Consider the following 18518-nt stretch of genomic DNA (forward strand, 5'->3'; position numbering starts at 1 on the left):
GGAAGGACACGGGATGAAATCAACCTCTTGGTTCTTCTTTAATTAGGAAAAAAAAAGATTAACACACAGAAGCATTTCTAAAAGTGAAGGAATACAAGGAGTGGGGAAAATACTTTCCTTTTTAAAATGAGCACTGTTAAAATTATTTTGAATTAATTATCAGGTTAAATAATTAGAGGATCACAAAGACTGATTACTGTCTAATAACTATCTAGGGGAAAAAACCTATTGGGGATTATCTTATTTGTACATTCACAGACTCCCATTCAGAAAGAAACGAATCAGTGTGGATGAAGTTTATTAAGCACATTAGCATTTTTGCTGCCTGCTGTTATAAATCAAAATAATGGTTTACAATTATTGCTTTCGTAGGTAATACATCATTCCCCATAAAACAATATAACTTTCCTGCTGTTTGGGAGACGTACCACAGGTAAGTATATTAGGATACAAAACATTTTCTTTGCAGGAATGGAGTTAGCCATCCAGTAGTTTCATAATATTCCAAAAGGAGAATTGCGATGTTGCTCAGCCCATTTGTGACTGGTGGAACAGGATGCCTTTCTTCTGAAGTGAATCTTCTGTGGTGGAGGTTGATCAGCTCTCCATATAATCTCTCCCCATAATCACGAGAACATTTCCGCTCTGTTGTTAATTGTTGAAATCCATGGGACTTTCTTGCTTAAATGACAAGGCTCACATATAGTCTCCACCTATACACCCACAAACTTTTTCCTTTGCTTGAGAAAAAGTTCAGCAACCACAGGATCTCTAGGACTTTGGATTACAACTTTCCCTAACCGAGAGTTACTAGACATATGCCATAAGGAGGACATGTCCTACCTGTTGTCTTCATTTCCTCCAACCGACAGAGGTGGTTTAAAATTGTCTGATTTTCTGAGTACCGAAGTGAGCGTCTTTTCTCCAATAAATGCTAACTATGGTTATTAGAGTTAACAAACTCTGACTGAAATTGACAAGATCTTAATCAGTTACCAACTGAAAGCTAACTGCTAGTACTAGCCTGTTCCCCTCAAAGTGCATTTCACATTGTGTGCCTGTTTGCACACTTGTAATCCCCACCCCTGACCCCTGATATGTGGCCACAGCTTGCCAGAAACCGGGCCGTGCAAACAAGAGAAGCCCCATCTGCCAGATGCCGGCAGCACGTAAAACCACTCTCCCCACCCACCAGTCCACAGAAAAACCTCTCTCCATGGAACTGGTCCCTGGTGCCCAAAAGGTTGGCAGCTGTTGCTCTAAAGCAAGGGTGTCAAACTGCCGGCCTGCGGGCCAGATGCGTCACCAGGAAACCGCACCCACCCCACTGCCAGCAATGGGGAAAAAGCTCCAATACGTCGCGTAAAGTCAAGTGATGTTTCAGATTTGACATGTCTGCTCTAAAGAATGCAAATATTAAACAATTAGTGTTTCTTCCCCCTACATCCATGATAATAATAATAATAATAATAATAATAATAATAATAACAACAACAACAATAGTTTTGTGTGTGAATGGCAAACCGACAATGGCTTTGAATCCCCACGAACACAATTCCTTTCAGCCATTTTGACAGTCTGAAGTTTGTTTTCTTTTAATAATTGTATTTCCCCTTCAATTACAGTGCCCCAGGTGGTCCACCTTATCCACAAATTTGAACTTTTCTAAGCAAGCAAACACTTCTTACAGAATGGAGCAACTATTTAATTACACAGAAGGTATGAACAGCAAGAAAACTATATTATATATAACATTTCATTTCCTTTGTTTTAACTGATAACTACTGATAACAAAGACCTCAAGGGTTCGTAGTGATTTGTGAGTTTATCCCAGGACTGAAAACCTAGGAGCAAATCATGAGTTCCTATTGTCCACTCCCTCCTGGGGTTGAGAATTGCATTGGCATTTTGAAAACCTTCAGTGACCGCTTTCACAAAATGGCTTCTGATAGAATTACTCATATAACAAGCCTTACGGAGAATGTAAGAATATCAACAAACTGATACCTATCATGTCCGACAGGCAACATCAACCTGGAATTTTCCTTTGGAAGGACACAAGGGATGAAATCAACCTCTTTGATCTTCTTTAATTGGGGAAAAAAACGATTAGACGCACAGAAGCATTTCTAAAAATGAAAGAATAACAAGAGTGGGGAAAATACTTTTCTTTTTAAAACGAGCACTTTTAAAATTATTTTGAATTAATTATCAGGTTAAATAATTAGAGCATCACAAAGACTGATTATTGGCTAATAGGTATCAGGGCAACGATGGAGAAAAAAACCCTATTGGGGATTATTTTATTGATACATTCACAGACTCCCATTCGCGAGGTGGATAAAGTTTCTAAAGCACATTAGCATTTTTGCTGCCTGCTGTTATTGATCAAAATAATGACTGACTATTATTGCATCCTTAGATATTGCACAAATCCCCTTTGGAGAAAAAGGTTTCGCTGATATTTGGCCGATGTACAATTTGTAAGTATATTAGGATTCGAAATATTTTCTTTGCAGGAATGGAGTTAGCCATCCAGTAGTTTCATAATATTCCAAAAGGACAATTGCGATGTTGCTCAGCCCATTTGTGACTGGTGGAACAGGATGCCTTCCTTTTGAAGGGAATCTTCCTTAGTGGAAGTTGCTCAACTCTCCATATAATCTCTCCCCATAATCAGGAGGACACTTCAGCTTTCTTAGTCTTTGTAGAAATCCATGGGACTTCCTTGCTTATATGACAAGGGTCACATATAGTCTCCACCTATACGCCCACAACCTTTTTCCTTTTCTTGGGAAAAAGGTCAGAAACCTCACAATATCCACAAACTTGGATTATAACTTTCCCTAACCTAGAGTTACTACACATCTATTAAAAGGAGGACATGTGCTACTTGTTGCTCTCATTTCCTCCATCTGATAAATGTAGTTTTAAATTCTCTGGACCTTTTTGAGTATTGAACTGAGCAGCTGTTCTCTAATAAATGCTAACTATGCTTATTAGCGTGAACAAACTCTGACTGAAATTGACAAGACCTTAATCAACTACACTCCGAAAGCCACCTGGTAGCACTAGTACAGAACGTTCCTCTCAAAGTGCATTTCCCTTTGTGGGCCTGTTTACACCTCTCTTGCTCTCTCCAAATGTAAATATTAAACGATTGCTGTGTCTTCCCCCTACATTTGTTCTCCTTTCCAATTGTTTGTGTTGCCCTTTGCCTGTTCAAATACCAGCTAACCGTACTCTGTCCTCAGCCACAATGGCTAATAAGGGGACTTGGTGCCAGTTGTCCTGAAATGCACTTTGAAGGATTTTGTATGGAAACTTGAGTCACGATTGAGTGTACCAATTCTCCAACCTTGCAAGAAACTTTAATTTTAGGAATGTAATTACCATCAGGTGATCAAAAAGCAAATATGTGTTGATTTGTGTGAATAAAAAAGGGTCTGTGTTTGTGTGTGTGTGTGTGTGTGTGTGTCTCTAAGAAGGACTGATTCTCTTTCTCTTTTGGTTATTAGGATACATGAGGAGCCCTTAGTTCTTGTGAATAATGATGAAATTTCTGGGAGTGGTTCTGAAATGGTCAACATTCCTTTCAATATTACTAAAATTGCTCCAAATATTTCTGAAATGTCAGAATTTTTTTCTTCCCCTTATGCTCAACTGTTCGATAATTTAACCCGAAATCTTATCGATGGGTTCATTGTCCTGATTTGCATTTTGGGCCTGGTAGGAAATGGAAGGACCATTTATCTCCTGGCCTTTTCCATTAAGAGGAATTCTTTCACCACCTACATCCTGAATCTCTCCATCGCCGATTTTGGGGTCCTCACATCCCTCATTACGGCAGCTTCATTTCTGACAGCGTTAAGTCTGAGTCAAAGAACACATATGGCTGATACCTTTTTCTTTTTACTTTTTGAGTTCTTTTTCTTCACCTATTCTGCTAGCCAGTTTCTGCTGACAGCCATCAGCCTGGACAGGTGTGTGGCTGTCCTCTTCCCACTTTGGCATCGCTGCCATCGTCCTCCATATTTGTCTACCCTGGTTGTTGGCCTCATCTGGATCCTCTCCTTCCTGCTCTCTGCAGTGCACTTCCTTCTCCACCAGACCAGAAGCTCTGGAAATTCACCTTTCCTTTATCAGCTGATTGTGAATGGTTTACTTTGTACACCTCTCATGATTGTGTCTACTGTGACCCTCTGGATTCACATGAGATCTAAATCGCAACACAATCAAAAGAAGTTGCTCACCACCATCTTGCTGGCTCTCCTTTCCTTCCTCCTTTTCTCTCTCCCAATGAATGTCTTTTATGTCATTGAATATTTTGATAGCTATAATCTCCTCCTCATGACCATCGGGATAGGATGTGCCTCTCTCAACAGCAGCATCAACCCCCTCCTTTATTTCCTCGTTGGGAGGAAGAAGAGAGGAAAGAACCAGCCCAGAGCATCATACAAGGTTGCTCTGCAAAGAGTCTTCAAGGATGAGAAGGGCAGCCAGGAAGAGCAGCAAACCGTAAAGGAAGACCAGTTGTGAAGGGTCGTAAATATTGCATATACAATATTTGAAGCTACCGATTTATTTGGGACAAAAATATGCTTTCCTTGAGAATATACAGAATGAACGCAATTTACTGAGCTAAGTATTTAAAAACAAAGTACTTAAAACCAAAGTGTTACTGAATGAATTTTTTAAAATGTGTAATTTATTTTATACATTTTTCTTTGTGACATGCACATTTGTGTACAAATAATGGAGATGAAGAAGAAAGGGAAAATCTGCCATAGAGGTTATGGTTTCTTGCAATAAAATGTGTCATTTTTGATGCTGAAACATTTCATATACAATATCATTCAATTATATTTTAAAATAAGAGTTTGTTATTAATAATCATTCATTAGTGGCTTTCTTTCTTGACTGAAGATACATGGCTTCTATCATTGTAAGAGTTCCTTCCTGTCAATCTTTTATAGACATTTCCAGTCCTTATTTCCAGCTGGCACCAACCTCACCTGGCAAAGTTCCAGATTAGAAGGACCCTAGTAGAGTTTCCTGCTTGTTCACAAACCTCATATCTGGGTTTCTATTCCCTAATTCTGTAAATGTGGCTAGTTTTGGAGCAGAGGATTTTTAAAGGTTTTATGCGTGTGTGTTTGTTTGTGTGTTTGTGTGTGTGTATGTGTTTATGTGTATTTCTGTAGATCAATGATCAATAGATAGAGATGAGATAACAGAGATAGAGATAGATAGATAGATAGATAGATAGATAGATAGATAGATAGATAGATAGATAGATAGATAGATGGATGGATGGATGGATGGATGGATGGATGGATGGATGGATGGATGGATGGATGGATGGATGGATAGATAGATAGATAGATAGATAGATAGATAGATAGATAGATAGATAGATGATAGATAGATAGATAGATAGATAGATAGATAGATAGATAGATAGATAGATAGATAGATAGATAGAATGATGGATAGAATGAGATAGAGACAGGCAGGCAGGCAGACACACAGAAAGATTTAGAAATAGAAATAGAAATACTGTAGTTTCCGGTGTATAAGACTATTTTTTAACCCATGAAAATCTTCTCAAAAGTCAGGGGTCCTCTTATACTCCGGGTGCTGAAAATTTAGGGACAGGGCTGGCTGGAAAACCTGGAGCGGATCTCCCATTTAGTCTGCGCAGGGAAAGCGGGACCAATTGGAGAAGAAGCTGCAGTCTGTGATTTTTTACAGGCTGGGGTCTGGGCGTCTTTCCTTCTAAAGTTGAAGAGCAGCTGTAGTATATCCCAACTTGAAAGGCAGGTGGGGAAGGCAGCAGCCAGAGCAGCGGCTTAGCTCTAAGGACACATTTGACTCAGGAATTGGGCGGGCTGGCTGGAAAACCTGGAGCGGATCTCCCATTTGGTCGTTTTTTTTAAAAAAAATCCCATTTATATCCTGCCCTTCTCCGAAGACTCACGGTGGCTTACAAGTTAAAGCACAAATCAATGTGCTTAGCAATAGCCTTCATTCTGTGTATGTGCCTGTTTATTAGGGCTTTCACCCCCCCAAGCAGCATTATTACAAAGTCAGCTTATTGCCCCCAACAATCTGGGTCATCATTTTACCTACCTTGGAAGGATGGAAAGCTGAGTCAACCTTGAGCCTGGTGGGATGCGAACCTGCACTAATTGCAGGCAGCTGGTGTTATTTAAGGCTCTGCACAGGGAAAGCTTTAGAGTGAATTAGGAAAAGTGAAAAAGTGAGTTAGGAAAATAGGGAACGGTTGCTGGAATTGGGTACGTGTAGCTTAATGAAGAGAAGGGTGAGGGGTGACATGATAGCAGTGATCCAATATCTCAGGGGCTGCCACAAAGCAGAGGGAGCCAAGCTATTCTCCAAAGCACCTGAAAGCAGGACAAGAAGCAATGGATGGAAACTAGTCTAGGAGAGAAGCAACCTAGAACTAAGGAGAAACTTCCTGACAGTTAGAACAATTAACCAGTGGAACAACCTGCCTCCAGAAGTGGTGAATGCTCCAACACTGGAAGTTTTTAAGAAGAGACTGGACAGCCATTTGTCTGAAATGGTATAGGGTTTCCTGCCTTAGCAGGGGGTTGGACTAGATGACCTCCAAGGTCCCCTCCAACTTCTTCTTCTTCTTCTTCTTCTTCTTCTTCTTCTTCTTCTTCTTCTTCTTCTTCTTCTTCTTCTTCTTCTTCTTCTTCTTCTTCTCCTTCTCCTTCTCCTTCTCCTTCTCCTTCTCCTTCTCCTCCTTCTCCTTTTCCTTTTCCTTTTCCTTTTCCTTTTCCTTCTCCTTCTCCTTCTCCTTCTCCTTCTCCTTCTCCTTCTCCTTCTCCTTCTCCTTCTCCTTCTCCTTCTCCTTCTCCTTCTCCTTCTCCTTCTCCTTCTCCTTCTTCTTCTTCTTCTTCTTCTTCTTCTTCTTCTTCTTCTTCTTCTTCTTCTTCTTCTTCTTCTTCTTCTTCTTCTAGTTTAATCCACTTGCACTGTTTTACGTTTACATGTTTGATGACAAACAGCCTTATGTTTATAAGTGACAGTTTCCTACTAAGCACCTGCATGTCATAAGCATTTGAATTAAAATTACCATATTAAAATCAAATCTGATGTTTTTTAATTTTTATTTGGTGTGCGTTGGAAGAGGAGTAGTCTTATACGGCGATCATAGCCCAAACCCTATAATTTAACAGGAAATGTAGGGGGTCGTCTTATACGCCGGAAAATATGGTAATAGAAATAATAGAATTAGAAAGAGAGTAGTTTTTTCAAAATATTTTCCACTGTATGCATTTTATACTTTTTTTTAGCTTTTGTTTGCCTGCTATCCTTTTTATGGTAGTCACATGGTACCTCATTTAATTATAATTATGACTTACGACTGCAAATCTAGAACAATAGAGCAACACACAAGGGTAGGACATGAAAGAGTTGTTTCCAACAAAACAACTGGACTGGTCAGTACTCTCTGTTAATTCAGACTGCAGCAATTGGTTTCAATTAAGGGAGTTGATCTCTGCTTGGCAAGAAGGCTCCTCTGCTCTAATCACCAAGGCCCAGGGTTTGCATGCCATATTTCACTATCTGATCTTGAAGCTGTGCCTATTTCTAATAAGCTTCTAGTGATTCCTGTCTTGGTGCCTCCTGGGATTGAAATTTGGCTGGCTCATCTGGGGCAGTTTCTTCAGAGCCAGAGTCCGACCCCTGGTGTAAGGCAGTGATTGCTCAAGCTTATACACAGGAATCTTGTCACCTAAAGTTCAAATCTGAATCAGAGGCAGATAAGCATCGACGGAATTCAAGGTGGGCTGAATAGGGATCATTTGTGGGAGCAAAACAACTGTAGGCTGATTATGTACTTAATTCTCCCTCTCCACCCGTTTTGCCTGTTCTTCTCCTAGATTTTCATGCATTTTAATATTCATCCATTATGGTTAATAGGATAAGGAGAAGTTATCAGGGATTTACCACATTGTGTGGGATGTACATTATCAGAGGAGGGAGGGGGTCTCTGCCAATGTGCTAAGCGCTTTAGATTGTAAGCCGCCCTGAGTCTTTGGAGAAGGGCAGGATATAAATGCGATTTTTTTTTAAAAGAGTAAAAGGCACACAGGCCAAGAATCCTTGGAGTGGAAAAAGAGGCAAAGAATGGAAACCTCCTGTAGCCTTTCACAGAGTATATATAATAGTTACAGGTTTTGTGCTCTAGTCTGGCAAGATTCCTGTCAATGGGTGAGAAACTGCTCTGAGTAAATCTCTGTGTCTTTCTTGGTTCCTTGCTCCTGACACCACATTTTTTTTAAGAGGATGTCAAAGGAAAGTAGAAAGAAAGAGACCCACCAGTATTTTCCCCAGAGGCCATGGGGACCTACAGCTCCTTTCGGGAATCATCGCCTTCCAGACTCAAAAAAAAAAAGTCCTTCAAGGTTTTGTCTGTTTGGTAACCAGAAGAAAAACTGCATTTGGTTAAATAGATATCCTCACCAGCAAGATTGGCACACAGCACTAAATGGTCAAAATGAAGGAAGCCTGCATTGTTTCTTGGAGCATTACCTTAACAAGCTACTCAGACTCACTTTAATGCAGATGTACGCAGCGTACAAATTTAATAAATAATAAAAGGATATTGCTGTCACAGTTAACAAGGGCTGTCATAAGATGTTCTGCCTTTAAGTGACGTGGATTCCCGGAATTTGGGATCCATGTTAATCTGTATCTCAGCCTGGTACATTTTGGCTGATTCTTTTTTAAGATATGATTATATCGTTAACTGCTTCTTTTGCATGCTTTGTGCAAAGTTGCGAAATTCAGAGAAGAACGTCAGACAAGTTATTCTTATTTTTGTCTGAAAGCTTGCAGCTTGGTCCAGCTCAATTCCTCTTTCTGACTGTAACTGCATCAAGTGCTATCTAACGTAATTCACTGGAAAAAGATCGCAGCCTTAGGTTCCCAAAGAGACCAGCTGATTCCATCTGGAGATTCTTCCCATCATCACCAGGTATGTTTGCAGGAAAGGCGGAGTTTGTGTTGGGGTCATTTATTATCTGCAAAACGTTCCTTTTTGAGACCAAGGTAGGACCAGGAGCCCTTTAGTATGGGATCAGCTAATCCAGCAGAGTCTTCTGCCCCGTAACAAATCTCAATTTAGCAGCAATTTTTTCCCCAGTACGGTATGATAACAGACCTCTCAGGTCTGACTTCAGTCAATCTTAATAGGTATAGAATCAAGATCACATGAAGTGATAATACTATCTTAGAATGCCTTGGTAAGGCCACACTTGGAATCCTGCATCCAGTTTTGGTGACTACGATGTAAAAAAGATATAGAAAGAGTGCAGAGAAGAGCAACAAAGAGGATTAGGGGGCTGGGAGCCAAACCATATAAGGAAGGGTTGCTAGAATTTGGTAGGTCTAGTTTAATGAAGAGAAAGATGAGGGGGGACATGATAGCAGCCTTCCAATATCTCAGGGGCTGCCCCAAAGAAGAGGGAGTCAGGCTATTCAAGCGCCTGAAGGCAGAGCAAGAAGCAATGGATGGAAACTAATTAAAGAGAGAAGCAACCTAGAACTAAGGAGAAACTTCCTGATACTTAGAACAATTAATAAGTGGAACAACAAGAAGAACAACAAGAAGAACAACAATAACAACAACAACAACAACAACAACAACAATAACAATAACAATAACAATAACAATAACAATAATACAAAGACTTGCAAATAGAAATAGAAAGACTGTGGCAAAGACAAGCAAGGGTAGTACCAATAGTAATAGGCGCCTTGGGTGCAATCCCAAAAGTACTGGAGCACCACTTGAACACTGGGCACTATCTAACAAAATGAAATTCAATTGTGAAAAAGCAAGGTTCTACATTTAGGCAGGAAAAATCAAATGCACAGGTATAGTATAGGTGGTACCTTGCTCAATAGTAGTAACTGTGAGAGGGATCTTGGAGTCCTAGTGGACAATCACTTAAATATGAGCCAGCTGTGTGCTGCAGCTGCCAAAAAAGCCAACACAGTGCTAGGCTGCATTAACAGAGGGATAGAATCAAGATCACGTGAAGTACTAATACCACTTTACAATGCCTTGGTAAGGCCACACCTGGAATACTGCATCCAGTTTTGGTCACCACGATGTAAAAAAGATGTCGAGACTCTAGAAAGAGTACAAAGAGCAACAAAGATGATTAGGGGACTGGAGGATAAAACATATAGGGAACGGTTGCTGGAATTGGGTATGTGTAGTTTAATGAAGAGAAGTGTGAGGGGTGACATGATAGCAGCCTTCCAATATCTCAGGGGCTGCCCCAAAGAAGAGGGAGTCAAGCTATTCTCCAAAGCACCTGAAAGCGGGACAAGAAGCAACGGATGGAAACTAGTCAAGGAGAGAAGCAACCTAGAACTAAGGAGAAACTTCCTGACAGTTAGAACAATTAACCAGTGGAACAACCTGCCTCCAGAGGTGGTGAATGCTCCAACACTGGAAGTTTTTAAGAAGAGACTGGACAGCCATTTGCCTGAAATGGTATAGGGTTTCCTGCTTGAGCAGGGGGTTGGACTAGAAGACCTCCAAGGCCCCTTCCAACTTTATTATTATTATTATTATTATTATTATTATTATTATTATTATTATTATTATTATTATTATTATTATTATTATTATTAAGAGCAGTTGTGGTGCAGTGGTTAGTATGCAGTAGTACAGGTTAATTCTGCCAACTGCCAGCAGTTCGATTCTCACTGACACGAGGTTGACTCAGACTTCCATCATTCCAAGGTGGGTAAAATGAGGACCCAGATTGTTGAGGGCCATAAGCTGACTCTGTAAACCACGTAGAGAGGGCTGTAAAGTGCTATGAAGTGGTTTACAAGTCTAAGTGCTAATTGCCATAAAACAGCTAGGAACATTAAAGCATTTTAAACAGTGTTGGAGCATTTTGATTTGGATATGCAAATGAGCAAAGAGCAAAATTTGAAGATAAGGAAATCTGTTCATTCAGCTGCTCCCAGCTAATAACTATGATCCATTTTTTAAAAAAGTATAACTCTTTTAACCTGTGAGTTATTTCATCAGGTCACCTCAACAGAGTGTATTATTATTGCTACTTTTTTTAATCTCATACTACTCATTTTTAACTGCTATCTTTCCAGAAAATTTAAAATTCCCTTTTAATGGTTGTTGGTCTTCTGGTCTTTTGGTTTTGAAGTGTAAATACATTTTATTGCTTGAATGAAAGGTGGAAAGGGCTACACTTATTCTGTGTGAATGGCAAACCAACAATGGCTTTGAATTAACAAAGAACACAATTCCTTTCAGCCATTTTGACAGTCACAAGTTTGTTTTCTTTTAATAATTGTATTTCCCCTTCAATTACAGTGCCCCAGGTTGTCCACCTTATCCACGGATTTGAACTTTTCTAAGCAAGCAAACACTTTTTGCAGAATGGAGCAGCTATTTAATTACTCAGAAGGTATGACCAGCGTATATAACATTTCCTTTCCTTTGTGATAACTGATAACTAATGATAACGAAAACCTCAAGGGTTCATATTGAGCTTATTCAAGAATTGAGACTCTAGAGCAAATCATGAGTTGGGAATTGCATTGGCATTTTGAAAACATTCAGTGAGCGCATTCACACTTCTGAAGGAATTACTCATATAGTAAGCCTTACGGAGAATTTAAGAATATCAACAAACTGATATCTGTCACTTCCGACAGGCAACATCAACCTGGAATTTTCCTTTGGAAGGACACAAGGGATGAAATCAACCTCTTGGTTCTTCTTTAATTAGGAAAAAAAAAGATTAATGCACAGAAGCATTTCTAAAAATGAAGGAATAACAAGAGTTGTGAAAATACTTTCCTTTTTTAAAATGAGCACTTTTTAAATTATTTGGAATTAATTATCAGGTTAAATATTTAGAGGATCACAAAGACTGATTATTGGGGAACGACGGGGGGGGGGGAAACCTATTGGTGGATTTTTTTATTTATACATTCACAGACTCCCATTCAGAAAGAAACGAATCAGTGTGGGTGAAGTTTATAAAGCACATTAGCAATTTTATTGTCTGCTGTTATAAATCAAAATAATGGTTTACTATTATTGCTTTTGTAGGTAATGCATCATTCCCCATAATGGAAGATGACTTTTCTGCTCTTTGGGAGACATACCACTTGTAAGTATATTAGGATACAAAACATTTTCTTTGCAGGAATGCAGTTCGCCGTCCAGTAGTTTCATAATATTCCAAAAGGAGAATTGCTATGTTGCTCAGCCCATTTGTGACTGGTGGAACAGGATGCCTTTCTTTTGAAGGGAATCATCCATGGTGGAGGTTGCTCAAGTGTGCATATAATCTCTCCCCATAATCAGGAGGACACTTCAGCTTTCTTGGTCTTTGTTGAAATCCATGGGCCTTCCTTGTTTATATGACAAGGGTCACATATAGTCTCCACCTATACACCCACCACCTTTTTCCTTTTCTTGGGAAAAAGGTCAGCAACCTCATGATCTCCAGAAACTTCGATTATAACTTTCCCTAACCTAAAGTTACTAGACATCTATTAAAAGGAGGACATGCGCTACTTATTGCTCTCATTTCCTCCATCCGATAAATGTAGTTTCAAATTCTCTGGACCTTTTTGAGTACTGAAGTGAGCAGCTTTTCTCTAATAAATGCTAATGATGCTTATTAGAGTTAACAAACTCTGACTGAAATTGACAAGATCTTAATCAGTTACACACTGAAAGCTAACTGCTAGTACTAGTGTGTTCCCCTCAAATTGCATTTCACATTGTATGCCTGTTTGCACACTTGTAATCCCCTACTATCTAAAGCAGGGGTCCCCAACCCTTCTGGCTACAGCTTGCCAGAAACCAGGCCATTCAAACAAGAGAAGCCCCATCTGCGAGATGCCTGCAACACGTAAAACCACTCTCCCCACCCACCAGTCCACAGAAAATCCTCTCTCCGTGTAACTGGTCCCTGTTGTTGCTCTAAAGCAAGGTGTCATGACCACATCCGCAGGTAGAAGCACACTCACAACAGCCAGCAGGAATGGGTGACAAACCAAAGGTTGCTTTATTCAGCTCCAAAGGAAAAAAACTCAGTGTTGGCAGCACATCACTCCCAATGCATATAAATAGCCAGCAGACACACAAGTTCCGCCCCCACATCACAAACCAACATCCGCCCATGCAGCCATATATACTTTCCCTCTCCCCTTCAGTTCCCCAGGTAACCCCCACCCTGAACCCCAGACATCCAACCCCACCATGTCTGGCAACACCAGGTGTTCCACACCCTGAATTGGCCTCCACGAACCCTAAAGCATCCTTAGCCTCACCACTAAACAGTTGTCCAACTGTAGACTGGCCAGGAGGGTCCAGGTATTTAGCCGTGTCTACCTGGGTCCTGGAAAGCCACCAGCTGGCAACCGAGGGCCCAGATGTTGTCTGGAAACCAATAAGCACAGCCGGAGGGTCCATTTGTGTGTCCGCAGCTGCCAGAATGCCTGGAACCAGCTGGCGTGCGGCCGAGGGTGACAGGACCAGCTGGGAATGGGCAGGTCCAGCTGGAGAACCTTTCTGTGCAGGTGCGGCGACCAGCTGGCAAGCAGCAGAGGACGGCAAGACAAGCCTGGAGTAGGCAGGCCCAGCCAGAAGGCCCGTCTGTGCAGGCATGGCCACCAGAGGCAATTGGAGGCCGACTGGCATACGGAGGTTTCCGGGAAGGCCTGCAGCAGCAAGAAGGTCAGGCTGGTGATGCGACAGCTCGGAGGCAGGGCCCAGGCCACTCGAGGCCACTTGGGTGGGAGACGCAGGGCCAATATATGTAGTTGTCCCCCACATGAAGTGTCGGGGCCATGGGGCTCAACAGCCAGCTCCCCCTACCAAGGTTCTACCTGGAAGACAAGAAGTTGCATCTGAGTGACCAGCCACACAACCGGAGGGCTCCACCCATCTCCCACCTGGCTTCTCTGGGTGCTTGCGATGGAATGCCCAGACCAGCACATCGCTTCCAACACATATAAATAGCCAGCAGGCACACAAGCTCTGTCCCCACATCACAAACCAACATCTGCCCATGCAGCCATATATACTTTTCCCCTCCCCTTCAGTTCCTTTCTGCATCTCCATGTGCGTGCATTAGTCTGCCTTCCCCCTCTCTGGCATGCTTCTCTCAACAATGTAAGTACCCCAGGTAACCCCCACCCTGAACCCCAGACATCCAACCCTGGCCACATCTGGTGTTCCACACCCTGAATTGGCCTCCATGAACCCTAAAGCATCTTGAGCCTCACCACTAAACAGTTGTCCAACGGTAGACCGGCCAGGAGGGCCCAGGTGTTTAGCAATGTCTACCTGGGTCCTGGAAAGCCACCAGCTAGTGACTGAGGGCCCAGACGTCATCTGGCAACTGATAAATGCAGCCAGAGGGACCGTTTGTGTGTCCGCAGCTGCCAGCATGCCTGGAACCAGCTGGCGAGTGGCTGAGGGTGACGGGACCAGCTGGGAATGGGCAGGTCCAGCTGGACGATCCGTCTGTACAAGCATGGCGACCACCTGGCAAGTGGCAGAGGACGGCGAGACCAGCTGGGAGTAGGGAGGCACAGCCAGAAGACCTGCCTACACAGGCGCAGCCACCAGAGGCAATTGGAAGCCAACCGGCACACGGAGGTGTCCAGGAAAGGCTGCAGCAGCAAGAAGGTCAGGCTGCTCATGCAACAGCTCGGAGGCAGGGCCCAGGCCACCTGAGGCCAGTTGGGTGGCAGACACAGGTGTTCTGAACCAGCCCTCTTCTATCAAACCCCTATTCAAAAGAAGAGACTGGAGAGCGTCCAAGGCTAAAAGGCTTCTGCCAAGATTTAATTACGCAGTTAACAAAAACACTAGAGCTTGTCTTCTCAAGCGGAAAAGTTGCTTTCAGCAACCAGCCCCTCCCCAAACACTCCTTTTATAGAGAGCTCAGGGCGTGGTCTCCCTGTGCCTCCTCCCGAGGAGTCCCATAGCCTTTCTTTGTTTGTTCCTGCTTGACTGCCTCCTGCATCGGGCGTCCTTGAACAGGGCCAGCTGTGGGTCATCATCCTCCGCACTCTCGGGCTCACGCAGCTGAGAAGAGGTCCCCGGCTGAGGACTCTGCAAAGCCTCCAAACCATCATCAGCCGGTTCGTCTCCCTCCTCCCCCTCATCTGAGTCCTCCGATACATCGGACCCGGCTGTCGGACCCACAGGCTGGCCCTGAGTCACAACAACAGGGCCGATACACATAGTTGTTCCCCCCATGAAGTGTCAGGCCCACGGGGCTTGACAAAAGGGTGTCAAACTGCTGGCCTGTGGGCCGGATGCGTCACCAGCAAACTGCACCCACCCCGCTGCCAGTAATGGGGAAAAAGCTCCAATACGTCGCCAACATCACGTGATGTTTCAGGTTTGTCATGTCTGCTCTAAAGAATGTAAATATTAAACAATTAGTGTTTCTTCCCCAAAAAAACTTTTCTCCTTTGTTTGTGTTGCCGTTTGCCTTTTCAAATACCAGGTTACGCAACTCTGCCCTCAGCCACAATGGCTAATAAAGGGAAATGGTGTCAGTTGTCCTAAAATGCACTTTGAAGGATTTTGCATAGAAGCATGGGTCATCATTGAGTGTAGCAATTCTCCAACCTGATGTAATTACCATCAGGCAGTCAAAAAGCAGATATGTGTTGATATGAGTAAGTTAGAAAATGTGTGTCTGTGCGTGTGTTTGTGTGTCTGCCTGTGTGTTTGTGTGTGTGTGAATGTTTGTGTATGTGTGTGTGTATGTGTATTTGTGTGTATGTATGTATGTACAGTATATATGTATGTATTTCTCTAACAAGAACTGATTCTATTTCTGTCTCTTTTTGTTATTAGGATAATCAGTAATGTTGAAATCTCTGAGAATGGGTCTAAAATGGTCAACTTTCCTTTCAATACTACTAAAATTCCTCCAAATATTTCTGAAATACCACATTTTTTTTCTTCACCTTATGCTCAACTGTTTGATAATTTAACACGAAATCTTATCAATGGGTTCATTGCCTTTATTTGCATTTTGGGCCTGGTAGGAAATGGAAGGACCATTTATCTCCTGGCCTTTTCCATTAGGAGGAATTCTTTCACCACCTACATCCTGAATCTCTCCATCGCCGATTTTGGGGTCCTCACATCCCTCATTGTGGCAGCTACATTTGTGACTGTGTTAACTCTGAATCAAAGAACATACATGGTTGATACCATTTTCTTCTTACTTTTTGAGTTCTTTTTCTTCACCTATTCTGCTAGCCAGTTTCTGCTGACGGCCATCAGCCTGGACAGGTGTGTGGCTGTCCTCTTCCCACTTTGGCATCGCTGCCATCGTCCTCCATATTTGTCCACCCTGGTTGGTGGCCTCATATGGATCCTCTCCTTCCTGCTCTCTGCGGTGCACTTCCTTCTCCACCAGACCAGAAGCTCTGGAAGTTCACCTTTCCTTTATCAGCTGATTGTGAATGGTTTACTTTGTACACCTCTCATGATTGTGTCTACTGTGACCCTCTGGATTCACATGAGGTGTAAATCGCAACACAATCAAAGGAAGTTGCTCACCACCATCTTGCTGGCTCTCCTTTCCTTCCTCCTTTTCTCTCTCCCAATGAATGTCTTTTATGTCATTGAATATTTTGATACCTATAATCTCCTCCTCATGACCATCGGGATAGGATGTGCCTCTCTCAACAGCAGCATCAACCCCCTCCTTTATTTCTTCGTTGGGAGGAAGAAGAGAGGAAAGAAACAGCCCAGAGCGTCATACAAGGCTGCTCTGGAAAGAGTCTTCAAGGATGAGAAGGGCAGCCAGGAAGAGCAGCAAACCATGGAGGAAGACCAGTTGTGAAGGGTCGTAAATATTGCATATACAATATTTGAAGCTACAGGTTTATTTGGGACAAAAATATGCTTTCCTTGAGAATATACAGAATGGATACAATTTACTAAGCAAAGTACTTAAAAACAAAGATATGGAAATAGGAAGTATCGCTGTCTCAGTATTTTTCAATCTGAAGCACTTGTTTAACAGGAAATATTTTAGTCGATGTAGTTCCTTTTTATTTCATTATAACTACTGTTGGGAATAAGTCTTATTGAATGATTTTTTTAATGTGTAATTTATTTTATGCATTTCTTTTTGTGACATGCCCATTTATATACATGTAATGGAGATGAAAGAAAAGGGGAAAATCTGCCATAGAGGTTACGGTTACATAATATCATTCAATTATATTTTAAAATATGAGTTCATTATTAATAATCATTAATAAGTGGCTTTCTTTCTTCACTGAAGATACATGGCTTCTATCATTGTAAGACTTCCTTCCTGCCAATCTTTTATAGACATTTCCAGTCCTTATTTCCAGCTGGCACCAACCTCACCTGGCAAAGTTCTAAATTAGAAGGACCCTAGTAGACTTTCCTGCTCGTTCACAAACCTCATCTGGGTTTGTATTCCCTAATTCTGTAAATGTGGCTACTTTTGGAACACTGGGTTTTTGTAAAGGTTTGTCTATTTGTGTTTGTGTATTTCTATAGATGATGGCGATGATAGATAGATAGATAGATAGATAGATAGATAGATAGATAGATAGATAGATAGATAGAGAGAGAGAGAGAGAAAAAGAGATAGGTGATGATATAATGATGATAGATGAGATAGAGATAGAATTGATACAGATAGAGATACATTTTATGTATTGTATATTTTTTTAGCTTTTGTTTGCATTCTGCCCTTTTTATGCTGTACTATGACCAAAATAAATATTTCATTTGATTTGTGCTATGCAATTGGAGGCATGTTTGCAGGAGGGAAGACCTCTTTCTCAAGGAGCTAAAAGGCAATTCAGCTTTGAGTCATTGGTATGCAGAAAGAGGATCAGAAGTGATCCTCTCTAAAACTTGCATAGGATTTATCTGATAGATATGCTGAGTGTGCTTTACTCTGGCAAGATTCCTGTCTATTGGCAAAGAGCAATAAAGAATCTATTCTTAGAAGTTTGTTATATTTTTCTTGGATTCCTGCACTGGAACATTTGATAGTTATGTCCAGCAGCTGCATCAGGAATTATTTTCTTTTCCAAAGTCTACATACAGAGTGAAAGGATTGCCATCTTGGAAACAGCTCTTGGTGCTAAAGGTCACCTGTGCAGTAGAGGGACCTGGGTTGCCCCCACTACTGTCATTGTGCAATGTGTCCAAAAGAACATAGATGGAAGCAGGGCCTTTTTTTCTCATAGAACACTCAGAACGTTCCAGAACCTTTTTTTAAAAAAAACAACAGCTCCCCTATTGGCTTTCCTAAGCCTATTGTAGAGCTAGGCAATCGTGGCCCTTTATTTATGACTCGTGGACTTCAACTCCCAGAAATCCTGAGCCAGCCATGGCTGAGGGGAAAGGGAGAGGTTTCCAAGCTGAGCTATTCTGGCTCAGGAATTCTGGG

General features: G+C 41.9%; 3 protein-coding genes across 4 annotated transcripts in view; all 3 read left to right on the top strand.

The window, feature by feature from the left end:
* The window catches only part of LOC310638764 (proto-oncogene Mas-like), a 481088-nt gene that overhangs the window by 446585 nt on the left and 15985 nt on the right, over nt 1–18518 (top strand). Inside the window, exon 1 of one of the 2 annotated variants that reach the window (XM_083360108.1) lies at nt 12147–12203. The exons of the other annotated variant lie outside the window; for it this stretch is intronic. Coding sequence (XP_083216234.1) covers nt 12163–12203 — 41 coding nt within the window. The 5' untranslated portion in view covers nt 12147–12162. Of the gene's footprint in view, nt 1–12146; nt 12204–18518 lie in introns of those variants that run through there. 2 annotated transcript variants of the gene reach the window in all.
* Nucleotides 407–4734, top strand: LOC310639222 (proto-oncogene Mas-like). The gene is made up of 2 exons (XM_083360728.1): nt 407–433; nt 3519–4734. The coding sequence occupies exon 2, from the start codon at nt 3580–3582 to the stop codon at nt 4537–4539; it is 960 nt and encodes a 319-aa protein (XP_083216854.1). The 5' UTR covers nt 407–433; nt 3519–3579; the 3' UTR covers nt 4540–4734.
* Nucleotides 15948–17055, top strand: LOC310638767 (proto-oncogene Mas-like). The gene has a single exon (XM_083360119.1). It carries the CDS (start codon nt 15963–15965, stop codon nt 16920–16922), a length of 960 nt encoding a protein of 319 aa, XP_083216245.1. The 5' UTR covers nt 15948–15962; the 3' UTR covers nt 16923–17055.

This window comes from Vipera ursinii (genome assembly GCF_947247035.1).
Source record: "Vipera ursinii genome assembly, chromosome: 3".
In the NCBI taxonomy this organism is placed as follows: domain Eukaryota; kingdom Metazoa; phylum Chordata; class Lepidosauria; order Squamata; family Viperidae; genus Vipera; species Vipera ursinii.

Excerpts from the sequence above, each read along its gene's own strand:
- LOC310639222 (XM_083360728.1), top strand. The coding sequence starts at position 3,580 with ATGGTCAACATTCCTTTCAATATTACTAAAATTGCTCCAAATATTTCT.
- LOC310638767 (XM_083360119.1), top strand. The coding sequence starts at position 15,963 with ATGGTCAACTTTCCTTTCAATACTACTAAAATTCCTCCAAATATTTCT.